The sequence below is a fragment of the Nannobrachium achirus genome, assembly GCF_963921795.1.
Source record: "Nannobrachium achirus genome assembly, chromosome: 3".
In the NCBI taxonomy this organism is placed as follows: Eukaryota; Metazoa; Chordata; class Actinopteri; order Myctophiformes; family Myctophidae; genus Nannobrachium; species Nannobrachium achirus.
Genome location: NC_137812.1, coordinates 36,806,823 through 36,820,710, shown reverse-complemented (window position 1 = coordinate 36,820,710; position 13,888 = coordinate 36,806,823). Strand labels below are relative to the sequence as shown.

At 40.3% G+C, this 13,888-nt stretch overlaps 1 protein-coding gene across 1 annotated transcript in view; it reads right to left on the bottom strand.

Moving 5' to 3' along the window:
- Positions 1-13,888, bottom strand: part of LOC308282217 (neuronal acetylcholine receptor subunit alpha-7-like) — a gene marked incomplete at both ends in the record, with an annotated part of 132,710 nt that overhangs the window by 15,179 nt on the left and 103,643 nt on the right. Inside the window, 2 exons of the mRNA XM_080722562.1 lie at positions 6,652-6,738; positions 8,748-8,942. Of these exons, the coding sequence (XP_080578688.1) occupies positions 6,652-6,738; positions 8,748-8,942 (282 nt within the window). The remainder of the gene's footprint in view (positions 1-6,651; positions 6,739-8,747; positions 8,943-13,888) is intronic.

Genomic DNA, 13,888 nt, shown 5'->3' with positions numbered 1-13,888 from the left:
TGCCACTGTTGTTCGTTTCCATCTCCATATCCTTATGTTATTGTTCTGTATTTTCAGATACCATTCATCACCATGTATGTTTGTGTCTGCCAACTATTAATTCTACATAAAGAACTATAAACTGCCATCAAGTGTCATCTTTTGAACACTCTCTGACCGGAGCCCTGTGGTGGGCATTACCTCAAACCCTTCAAAATATACAGTCCTCCTCCTTTTAAAGTATAATTTTCACAGTAACAGAGTTATGATTCACATGACATGAACGTCACTCGTGAAAATAATCCCCCCCCCCTCCCCCCCCCAAAAAAACAGTGTCTCTCTCTGTCTCTCATCTGGTCAGTGCAGCTGAGTGCACGCATGCATGTTTTTCTCTCTCTGTGTGTGTGAGGAGGAGGGGAGGAGCAGCGGAGCACTGGAGTTCCGGGCTGCTGATAAAATATATATATAATTAATTATCGTTTTGACGTTCGGTACGTAGCGCGTACCGAACCGAGACCATCGTATCGAACGGTTCGATATCGGTTCATGTATCGTTGCACGTTTAATATATATATATATATATACTTTTTTAATTAAGCCTCTGAAGTTTCCTAATAGGTTTGACTTGTGTTTTTCAGCCTCTGATGAGTCAAGGAAGAAGAATGCTTTCAAAGCTGTTGCAGTGTGTGTGGGGGTGCTGTGTGTAATCCTATTGGCTGTCACCACTGGCCTGGGCGTACGCAGTGAGTGGCATTCTATGTTTACTTTCCAAACCCAAACGTCTAAAAGTTGTATGTAAAACACAACATTCTCCTTCTTATAGACAACAACCTGACCAAAGACCTGGACCAGATGACTAAACAGAAGGATCAGTGTCAGTCCAGTTACAACAACGTCACTGCAGAGAGAGATGAGCTGAAGAGGAGGCTCTGTGGTCAGTGACACATCACTGTTTTTATTCACTGTTACATCATGTTGTTCATCATTTGTCAACTCATTTACTGCCTATGACTAGTTTGACGAGTTATATGGCTGTGTCCACTCTGCCTATGACTAGTATGACGAGTTTGAAAAAAAAAAAAAAAAAAAAAAAAGAATTGAAAATTTTTTTTTTGAAAAAATATTTTTGGACCCCATCAAATCTAGTAAGCATGATTTCAATCGCGATTTTGCATGTTCAACCCCCATACAACCCCATCTTTCAAACAGGGCGGCCATTTTTGTTTACATAACATGTAAAACATAATGGCTATTATCTCAAGAATGCCTGAACGGATTTCCAATCGGACTTTTTTGTTTGAAAGCTGTGAACAAACTGCACAAACATGGTGCATCATCTGTGCATGGGCATGCATGATCCGTGCACTATAAATTACATTGAAGTCAATGGAGGCTTCTGGCGGGGAACCCTGATGGGAGCTGTTTCAAAATGGCAGTAAATGAGTTAATACGAGCAAATAAAAAAATAAAAATAATAAAAAAGCTTGCTTTATTTCGTTGTTGTTAGGACCTGGATGGCAGACCTTTGGCAGAAGTTGTTATTACATCTCTACTGAGGAGAACACCTGGGAACAGAGCAGGCAGTGGTGTAGAGACAGACAATCTGACCTGATCATCATTAACAGCGACGAAGAACAGGTGTGTGTGTGTGTGTGTGTGTGTGTGTGTGTGTGTTGTAATGTATTTTACAGTTTGTACAGTACTTCAGTAACCAGCAGCTTTTCTGTCCAGCAATTAGTTAGCAATAAGACAGCCAGCGTTAACAGCCTGGAGCAGAACATGTGGCTGGGTTTGACTGACAGAGAGCAGGAAGGAGTGTGGAAATGGGTCGATGGAACACCACTGAACACACCAATGTAAGACTTTATACCTTCATTCTACTCTTATTCATTTCAACTGACATTTTATATTTAATCTGAGACTGTATACCTTCATTCTACTCTTATTCATGACATTTGAACTAACTACGTTTCATATAATAGATATTATGTTTGACCCTTTTCATTTTTAAATGGTATTAAATGTTAATAATAATAAAATACAAACATGCCGCACTGTGACTAAAACAATTATACCTATTATTTATTTCACTGTCCAGAATATTGTTTGAGGTCATGATTAAATATGAAATCAAATTAAATATATTTTGAGAGCAGATTGATCATAATAAAGGTATATTATGTTCTCCAGGTACTGGCGCCCTGGTGAGCCTAGTAACACTCGAAGTATCCTAACCCTAGGAAGAGAAGACTGTGCTGTGCATCATGAGGGGCCTGGTCAGAAAGGATGGAACGATAGACCATGTACTGAAACTGGCCATTGGATGTGTGAAAAGGGCTCTGTAGTGAAATCCTAATTTTCACATTGCATTATTTCTGATAAGTGTGATAACAGGGGAGTGTATGTGTTTTCTTTGTAACTGCCTTGTAATTCCACACAATATGCACTGTAGACCTTACATCACAATTATATTCATATTTTAATTATTTTGTTAAAGGGGAGCCTATAGGGAAGCACACACCAGCTTCGGACGGCACTCGTCAAACAGCCGCCTCCATAAATATCAATGAACATATCCACAACGGCGGCGGCAGACACACGCAGGCACACGTTCACACCTCGCCCGCCGCTCCAATAAGCCACTGTTCTATTTTCCAGGTGTTGACGCAGGGTGAAAAATGTCTGCACGCCATCCGCAGCCGGTGTGTGCTCCCCTTAATAAGGCATATCAGTGGGCGTGGTTTACATGTGCCACTAAGAAATCAGCCAGGTTTTTCCCATAGACTTTAACAAAGATATTTATATCAGTTATTTTAAGCCTAGAATCAAGCCATAGATTTAAGGTTTACAAAGTTCAGAGAAGTAGGAAAAGAAATGTCAAACACAAGCGATAATACTCAATACTAACACAATCCAATAGTGCAGAGCCGAGCAAAATGTGTCCATTGGTCAGTGAAAAAAAAAGAGGGAAAAAAAGTAAGGGTGACACAGCAAGACACCACATGAAACCCTCCCTGGAAAGTCAGTACAGTTATTGTTCCAGTTAAGTTAGGTAACAGTTGACCTAGGTTACAGTTGTCCTTGTCAAGCGACCGTTGTGTCTCTCATTGTATACTTTCCTAGTCTCTCGCATCTCCGTCCTGGGTAGATGAATTGGTCGTTTCCTATCTTACTCCAGTAATTTGTAATACTATGTTTATATTTAGAACAAAATTCACAACAAATGTTAGCATAATTATCAGGATGTTCTCTCTGCAGTTCTAGCATGCTGCTGCTTGGCTGTGGCTGTTTAAAATCCTATGATTCAAAATATTTTTATTCTGCACTGTATTTAACCCTTATTTTTCAGTTTTTTCCATTTAAATTGTTGATGTTTTTAAATGTCCTTATATAATGTGGTACTATGCTCAGTGTCCTCATGTCTTAATGCATATATGTAAAGCACGTTGAATGTCCTAGTTGTTGACATGTGCTATATATACAAATACATATCATGTGCCTTGAATGTACTGAATTTGTGCTATAATGCTAGTGTCTGTGTGTCCACAAATAAAATAAAAAATAAGTTGCAGTGGTATTTTAGTAGTTTAGAGATTTCCTTAAAAAGAAAGAAAAAAAACTATTGATTGATCAAAATCAATTAAGACAGGTGGTGAAACACCTGTTATTTGGCTCTTGTAAACGTGTATCAATAACTGTGACATGTCCTGGTATGTTCATTACTCCTTGTATGCAGCAAAGGTGAACACATTATTTATTTTAAAATAAGATAAGAAGATAAATGTAAAGATTAATGTGATCTACTTTCCAGTCCAGGGACCAAACATATCACAGTGTGTACAGATATAATTTACACATAGTGTTGGGATGTGTGAACAGTGCATCTCTCCACATACTCTGCAGGTGGTGTACAGTATGTTGATTGTATTCTAATGATAAACAGTTGTTGTGAGGACGAATCACACAAGAACAATGATAAATGTGATCATTTTACTGTTCTAACATCCAGTGTAATTAATAGAACAATGATAAATGTTCTAATATCCAGTGTAATTAATAGAACAATGATAAATGTTCTAATATCCAGTGTAATTAATAGAACAATGATAAATGTGATCATGTTGATGTTCTAACATCCAGTTAATTAATAGCCTGTGTTCTCTGAGTCCAATAAAATGTCATTGCAACATTTAACCTTTCTACTGGAGGCTCTAGCACACATTTTACTTCAAGTCATGATGCAAAGGTCCCCTTTGGTATGGAAGTACCTTAGGGCCATTGGAAAGAATGTATCCAAAGAGACAAGTTAGATCACCCTTCATTTTCTATTTATAGCCATTTTAAAAATGGCCACCAACAATAAACCACTATTACACCAGACCTTTTGCTTCTGTTAGAGATATAATAATAATATTGGTGTCAAAGTGTACATTTTTGTGGTCTAGGAATTCAATTAAATAGGTTTCAATGCAAAAAAATAAAATAAAAAAAATAACAACAAAAGTTCACAAATTAATATGACAGCGGGGGGTCAAATTTGCAAATGTAATTAAAAAACAATGTTTTAACAGGATAACTTTCAGTGTTTTTGCCCTTCAAAACTTGGATTCAGTTTTCCCTTTGGCATGGAAGTACCTTAAGATAATAGAAAATAAATTATCCTAAGAGACAAGTTAGATCACCCTTCATTTCTGAAATATAAACGTTTTTAAAAATGGCCACCTCCATTTACAGTACAGAAGAACCACATCTTTGCTTTTGTTAGAGTAATAATAATATTGGTGTCAAAGTGCACATTTTTGGGGTCAAGGAATCCAATTAATCAGGTTTCAAGGCTAAAAAAATCACAATAGTTTTCTCATTGCCATGACAACTGGGTTAAATATGAACTTTTCATTAGAAATGCAGAAATGTGTTGCAGTCTGTGGTTACAGTTTACGACAGGTTGCGAAATTTGGAGAACTTGTTTGTGTGCGTCTTGTTTACATTAATTTACAGTTGCGCATGACATGGCAGGGCTTGAGAGAAGCCCTTTAGTAAGGCTTTGGAAGGATTCACACTATTTTTGGATTTACTGGTGAAAGGATATATCAACGTCATTACATTATCCACGTTGACGTTGAAGCTGCAGGCAGCCACCGTGAGCCACGCACAGCTGACACAGCACTCCGGTAGGCTGCACTCTATTTTATGTTTACCAAACTTCCTCGTAGGTGGGTTTTAATGGTCAGTAACGGGAAAAGTAACATTTCTCATTTGGCTACGGAGTAACCTAACAAGTTGCTTTTTAATGGCAATAACGATGTAACTTAACAAGTTACTTCAAAATGTAACGATACCCAACACTGAAACGGCACACATCGGCCACATACCACTCTAATAGAATCCCTTTTATGCCCATATATGGAGATCCCTGACGTCATCAATATTAAGCCGATATCTAACAGGACTTCATATGGGAAAATTGGGAATGCCCATATATGGAGTTAGACAGCCCATATCTGTGTGGCTGGTTCAGACAGGGATCTCCATATAGGCATAAAAGGAATTGTATGTATGATTTCAGATGTGATAGGACGTCTAGGATTTTCACATAACAAATAACTGAGTATGCAGTATCTCCATATACAGTACTGAGGCGTCTTACTAGTTAGAATACACTACATCCTGCTACAAAAGCTCTGTGATTGGCTAGATCGTTGTTAGGCCAACCAACTGCCCAATGACAATGAGACTACGGTACACACCACAGCCTTGCGTGACAATTGCCCTGCAGTTGGCTATTTTTTTGTCGGGCCAACTCGCTGACGAATCCTGTAACTTCATCAGTCGGTGACTCACGTTTGTGTGATTAAGACTGGCCCTGTTGCAGTCCAACCAAGAAATATGCACACTGAACATAGCAGTTCTTGATCACGCAGGTGTTTAACACCAGCCTTGTAATCTAATTGATTTATAACACCTTATGAATAAAGAATAAAGACCACCACTCATCAAAAGTCAATTTACCCTAATTTCATTTAAAATAATGATAATATATCCAATAATTTTTGCCATAGTCTTGTACCTTTTCTGTTTTGTATGTGTCTATGGAGTTAACATTACTCTAATAGACCCCCAGTTGTGGTTATAATATGCAAATATGTCTTCCCTGTGTATTTTTGGTTACTTCCTGAAAGCTGAAAGCCAAAAGGCCCGATTGAAATACACTGATATAATGACATAATAAAATCATCTCCTCCCCTTTTCACCATCCAACAACATCTGTGGGTGTGGCTAACTTCAGCTGGGTCACCACCCACCTGAAAACCAGGCATACCTAATGAACAGGTGGGTGTGGCCACATAAAAACATAAACACTTTTTTGAAGAAAAGAAAATCTTACCTGGTGATTATGTTGTAGGGGGGAAAATCATCAAATCATTAAAAATAGCACATAGCTCACAGCGTGTCACTTTGTGCGACACTGCGAGCTTGTACATCACCTATTTTTGAACATTTTCGTAAAATCTTGAAAGTGTGGGAGCTACTGATTTAGAAGGCATTTGTTGAATGGGCCTCAGGTCGTAATGGGTTAACATCAGTAGAACACAGTCAGGTTCCACATCAGGTTAGCAGATGGATATTCATTCAGCTGACTGGGAAAGCGAGTGCAGTGCATCTTATTCTTACCTATGAGAGGAACAGAGTCTGAGGTGGCGGGCATGATTTCTGCTACCAGCAACATGAAGACAGTCAGCGAGAGGAGAACTGTGATACCTGGAGGCAGATAGGAAGAGAATGGTGTGTTGGTGTGTGTTGGTGTGTTGGTGTTGGTGTGTGTGTGTGTGTGTGTGTGTGTGTGTGTGTGTGTGTGTGTGTGTGTGTGTGTGTGTGTGTGTGTGTGTGTGTGTGTGTGTGTGTGTGTGTGTGTGCGTGCGTGCGTGCGTGCTTGCGTGCTTGCGTTGCGTGCACGCGCGTGCGTGCGTTGCGTGCAAATGGAAGGTTGCAATACAATCAACAACTAAGGAATATATTTTCAAAATATTCAATTCAGTCTTTCTTCATTGTGTCATACCTAATGGCATTTTGGAACAATCTGGCATTCTGTCTCAGTGATTACATTGCTATGCTTACACTGGGTTTTTATTCATCTGGTAATGAATAGAATATAGCACACGCACTAATTCACAGCCATAATGTCAACATTAGCATAGAGCAATGAAACATAAATGGGTTCACAATAGATAAATGCGTCTCTACAGTGCAGGAAGACTAATCAGGTTTCATTATTCTTCCATCTGTGTGTTAACACATCTGTGTTTCTGTCTAGATTTTTTTTGTTATCAATTATTTTTATTTTCCATAATCAAAAGAAAAATGCAATTAACAGACAAACAACACAAACAATAGCAAAACAAGAAAAGGAAAAGAAGACCCACCCACCCCCTTTCCCCGGACCAACACGGAATGTACAATAGTGCATGCCTGTGCTAGGCTGTTACCACTATATAGTGATTTCTTGAATCATAGCCTTAAGCTTATCTGCAATGTCCGACCACATATTAATGTTTTCTTCTTTTGCTCCGTGTAACCTTGCTATCGACTGCTCTAAATATACTATATCTAGAAAGGTTAAGGCCCACTGGCGAAACGTTAACGTATGAGGAGGTTTCCACCGCGTAGCTACCATCTTCTTCGCCGCCGTTAAGTGTTTCTGTCTAGATGACTGTAGTACTGTATACTGTCTGAATATCAAATGTAGGCCTAATCACACAGCAGCCATTTTGCTATTCTGTCATACTTAGATAAGATATGGGAAGCCAAAACATTGGGGGACATATCGCAATATCAAAACATTGCAAAGTTGCAGAAAGATATTGAATTTAGGGCCCAGCCTACTTCATCTGTTCTATTGTATTTTGTGTTACAAAATAAAATCCTCAGTGTTGATTTAACCATTTGTAGCCAGAAGAAACTCTCAAGAGTTACACTGACTTTTACAGAGTGCGATAAAAGCTTTGTTGTGTTCTCTGCCCCAGTGGTTCTCAAAGTGGGTCCGGGGACCCCCAGCGGTCCTGGGTTCCAGGGGGTCCCCAGCAAAATGCATTAAAATAAGTTTAACCACTTTAACCTTATAATGTTCAGTTCATCAGCTATTTGAAATAGCTTGTGAGCTTGTAGATCTGTTATTTCCCCCCCAAAAAATGAATATATATATTTACATTTTAACAACATAAATCTTGTAATGAGGGTCCGCAGCCAAATACTGAACATATTAATGTGGGGGTCTTCACATGAAAATGTTTGAGAGTGAGAACCAATGCTTTACCCCAGTGGTTCTCAACCAGTCGTCTGGAGACCACCAGTGGTCCTTGAGGGGGTTCCAGGTGGTCCCCAGCTAAATAATGGAGAGTTGGTAACCAAATGGACCCTTATAGCTCTTTAACTCCTAAGAGTGTAAAATTAATCTCATTCTATTCGACTCTCTGAAGAGTTATTATTGTTAAACATCTGCATTACATAATTTACAAGAAGTCTACACAATTAGAGAATGTAGAAGAATTGTTATTTTGATCAATATTTGCCTGTTTATTTATCTCTCTCCATGGTACCACATCAATATCAACACAGCATGGAATTGTTGACAAAATCTTATCCAACGATAAACAAAATATTTAAAACTTTGGGTCTGAGAGGCTAAATCTCCAATGGTGGTCCGTGGCTCAAACACTGAATAAATAAAGGACCTCGATGTGGAAAAAAAGGGTTGAAAAGCACTGCTTTACCCAGTGAGATCTTCTCCCCGGAGTCTGCGGGCAGCAGGAACACCAGCAGGGCCAGTCCAGAGATGAGCACACAGGGGATGAGCAGGTTGAGGCCGTAGTAGAGCGTCCGCCGCCGCATGGTCACCGTGAACGTCACGTCAGGGTAGGGCTCCTTGCAGCAGTCATAGTACAGCTCGTTGCGCTTGGAGGGAACGCCTGAGGGGAGACAGATAGACGTATGAATCCCCTACAGACCGAATCAATTACGGGTGGGCCAAAAAATCGATTGGCGATATATCGTGATTTTTAATGCCATGGTATTTCAAATCGATTTTAAAGTTGAGAATATTTTTTTCATGTCAGAAAGACTGACTGATGTTATCTGGCTGCATTCTAGTTTAAGATTCAACTTTTTATGGTTTATAGTGTTTATAATGTTTTTGAAATGTACTAGTATAAAAAAAGTAACTTGGAGGAAAGAATCGCAAAGAAATCGTAATATCGAATCCAATGAGCGTTGAATCGCAAAACGATTAAGAATTGCAATATAAATCTAATTGAGATTGAATCATCCCACTACTAGTACTGTTATGTGTACTGAGGAGCGTGCTAAAATCGAAAAGAGCCCAGTTAGAACCAGTTAGATGACTAATTTCCCCAAAATGACCTAACTTTCAAAACACCTCATATCCAATTTGCCAATTATGGTAGAGGAGGATCTAATATGGATTCATAATATTGTATAGTTGAGTGGTCTGGATCGTTCTTTGAGCCATGAAATCAGAGGAGTTATGTAGGATGAGAAGGAACATTCCATTTTCTAACTCAGAGTCAGCTAAAAGAAAAAAGTGAATCATAAATACAGTGGATGCAATTATGTCATCTTTTATTTCCTCAAGTAAAAACAATATGACATAACTTTTCAATCGATATTTTTAAATTGCATCACTTACTGGCATCTGAAAGAGAGCAACTCTGATGGAATAAAGTAACTTTTGTCGTATTGCCTAGCCTGCTATTGGCTCAGGTGGTTGAGCAGTCACTTGGGAAACAGAAGGTTACCCGGTTCAATCCCTGGCTCCCCCTGGGTTAGTGTCCAAGTGTCCTTGAGCAAAGCATTGAACCCCTAACTGCTCCTGATGAGCAGGTTGGTGCCTTGCATTGGTTTCCTCTGCTGGGGTTGTGTGAATGTGTGTGTGAATTGTACACACATTGTAAAGTGCTTAGGATAAAGGTGCTATAAATGTATTTTACGGGTACTGTATATGGGTGTAACGATACCTGAAATAGTTCCTAAATACCGCTTATTTGATTAAGAAGGCCCTGCAATGCCTCTACTTTCTGAGGAGATTGAAAAGGGCCCAAGTGTCACAAAAACACCTCGCCAACCACTACCACTGCATTGTGGAGACCATTATAACATCCTGCATAACAGTGTGGTATGGTAACTGCACCGTCACTGACCAGAAAGCCCTTAGTGAAAGCTGCTGAGAGCTCAATCGGCATCCAGCTAACATAACCTACGACACCACAACCACCTCTGTAATGGACTGTTCAACCTCCTGCCAAGTGGGAAACAGCATCAGTGTCTCTCTGTCCAGAACCAAAAGGCTTAGAAATGCCAAAAATCAAAAGTTTGACATTTAAATGAAATTGTTAAATTCAAACACTGACACGCATCGGACAGTCTAAATTGCTGCACGTTTTTTAATTCTGTCTGAAAAGAAGCAGGAATAAAATATATTGTCACTGTCGGGCAGAAACCTTGTAGATCTCCAAGTTTCAAATTTGTATGTTTTTTCGCGAACTAAAGCCCTGCTTCATCATACAAGGCCGTCGCACAGGTAGTGAAAACAGCAGATCTACAAGCACACAACGCCTCGCAGTGTGAGGCGTTGATCGGCTGTTTTCACTAGTTTAAATCATTTTTTAAAATGATAATTCCAAACGAAGAGTTTTGGACACACAAGGTTTCCACCCGACAACGACGATATCGCCGCCAACACCGCCGAAATGAATGACCAGAGAGGGGAGGTGTCAAGCATCAAACAGATCCTCCACCCCACCCCCGCCTCCACAGTAAATCGAACACTGGGTTTAGTAGATGTGGCTGATAGAGTGGCTCATCACATCTTCACTTTAAACATCCAATTTGCCCCCATCATCCATCCAAAACTCTGTCTTAACTACTTGTACAGTATCTATCGCCACTGATTCATACCAGAATGGCTGTTCTTCTGGCCTAGTCCAATCTGTCTTGTTGAGGGATTTACTGCACTAATGAATTCTGTCTAACATTACAGTCTAACACACAGAAAGCAACATCACCTGGGACCTCGACTGGAGAAAGTCCAAAAAAATACAAAGCCTCTTTCATCTTTCATCACTTTTCCTCTCTGCCTTGCCCACCCTTTGCTCTAGCTCTCTGTATGTGTGTGTGTGCGTGTATTTTAATGTTATCTAAGCACGTTTCTGATAGATTACACCATGACTCCAAAGCACACCATAAATAGTATTAGCATTTGCTTGATTAAAAAGCTCTAAATATGAGTATGTGTGTGTGTGTGTGCGTGCGTACGTACGTGCGTGTGTATGAGAGAGAGAGAGAGAGAGAGAGAGAGAGAGAGAGAGAGAAAGAGAGAGAGAGAGAGAATAGTGAAGGAGACATTGCATGAACCTGCGCTGTCCTGAATTCAGTTTGGGCATCATTAACAAATCTCTAATCAATTTGCGCAGTTATTCTCTGTGTAGTGTTGGCCTCTAATTGGCATTTAATTTTCACAGTAGATCATCTCATTCTAGAGCATGTGAAATGACGCAGAAACACTTTCAGTCTCCCTTGAGTGGATGGTGAGTAATGTCAGCCTACAGAGATTTGATTTGATTCTTTTTAAATTGAGTCACATCAAAGCTTATTGTAGTACTGATGCCTTCTCATACTGTAATTGCGCTTGAACCACTTGAACCACAGCATGCCTATTCTAGGCTATTTGGCAAAAATAAAAATCTACAAGCTCACAGCACGTCGCACACCATGACCAGCTATTTTTGGAAAAAAAAGTGGTCCAATTGCAGTTGTAACTCAGGTCCGTTTTAACAAGTCTTGAGAGTTTAAAGGAGAATTCCGGACTACCCACTTTTTTACATTAATCTGAAAATAAATAATATCCCAGAACGAGTGGAACCGATTTTTCCCCTTCATCCCGAATCCACCGCAGCTCTGATCACGAGCAGTGGGGTCGATTGTTAAATAGTTTATTTGTATCGATTTTGTAGATATCTCTTGACATGTTCATAATGCCGAAATGTACTCTCTACTGTTACTTCCTGAAGTCTTGCAGAATAAGATTTCTCCCACGAAGTCCCCATTTGGGACACAAACACAGAGGAGAGTATTTCAGCATTATGAGGAGAAAAAAATAGGTTTTCGAGCGATACGAATAAGCGATTTACCAATCGACCCCTCGCGATCAGAGCTGAGGTGGACTCAGCATGATGAAAATAAAAATCCACTGGTTCTGGGATATTATAACATCAGATTAATGTACTGTAAGAAAATGGGTAGTCTGGAATTCCCCTATAAATCTCTCTCCCAGCCATTTACAATATGCTTGTGCGCCTATACTGCCAGGAATATTATTAATTTCCAAGTTATCAGTAGCCTATCCCAGCAGGGATAATATAATTGCAGAATGTAGTACACGTACTATACCACTAGAGTGTGCCAGACGATTAGGTCTTGCAGTCTGGACTCAGCCTGGACAGCATTGTGGACCATAATGGCCGCCTATGGAGCCGCCATTATGGCTCCCGGTCCGCCGAACGGGAGCCATCCTGGAGCGAGTGCACGTCGTGCACACGCCATATACACTCGTTTTTGATCCTGAGTGACCACTCTGTCAGCCTGCCATTTTTTTCCGAATGAAAATCCGTCTAAATATGGTAAAGTTTGATAAGAAAAACGTCAGCTTTCAATGCTATGGAAAGGCCCATGCTTTGTTATGGCCGAACGACTTCCGGGTTACGTCATCGATGATGTCATTTCCAGCGCATTTTTATAGCTTAAGCTTATATGAACCTAGAATGGTCATTTATAGCTCAAACTAGACCAGGTCAACCTGGTTGTGCCAGACCCCCTGTCTGTCATCATCATTTATGACATCATGCCTTTTGTAGGCATGTCATCATCATGTCATCATCATATATACCCTTTATATAGAAAACCCGGACAGACATTTGCTTATGTAGGCCTACCCATTTCATGGGTCTGGCAAAAATGTCAAGAAAATACCAAAAAAATCAGAAAATGATCCCCAAGGCGACGTTTGGCGATCTGGCTGGCTGGGCTTCCTCAAAATGGCGATGGAAGGCGATTTGGCTGTGAACTAGTTAAGTGGTTAATTGTGGTTACATTACCGAGCTTCATATTCCTCTCTGTCAATCAATGTCTTCTTAATTACTTTTTCTATGTGTGTGTGTGTGTGTGTCAGTGCATATGTGTGCGCGCGCATGTGTGTGTGTGTGTGTGTGTGTGTGTGTGTGTGTGTGTGTGTGTGTGTGTGTGTGTGTGTGTGTGTGTGTGTGTGTGTGTGTGTGTTGGCAGAGTGATGTTGTTAGTCACCATGACAGTGTGTGTTGCTGGCCTGCTTGGCGCCCGGCTGCACCCGAGGTAAGTGAACCGTCCCAGGGCCAGCTGTCACCACACAGAGCCCCGGTCCACTTTTGCAGACAGCTGGGCACATTTTAATGTGTGCTGTGCACCTGTCTGAGCCTGCACGCACGCGCATGTGTGTGTCCGCACGCACGCTGCTGGCCTCAGACTGTGAATTAGAGATGATTTGAGCCCTCACTACCACACAGAGAGACGTGGATGTGTGAATATGTTCGGGGGGGGGGGGGGGGCACTGTTGTAAACCTGTCAATGCCATGGCAGAAATTGTTCTGTTCTAGAAAGTCAAGTAGGGTTAATCTGGTAGAGGTAAAGTGCAAATGAATGCTGTAAAAGTTAAATGATTAAACATAAAACTATGAAAAAATACTGGTTCAATTTATAAACAAGTTGACATATTAAATGTGTGACACTACATTCAGTACATTGTGACTTTGTGGTTTGACTTTTTGGAGCTGTGTGGAGCTCCCTATACATGGCCGTGTGTGTATCT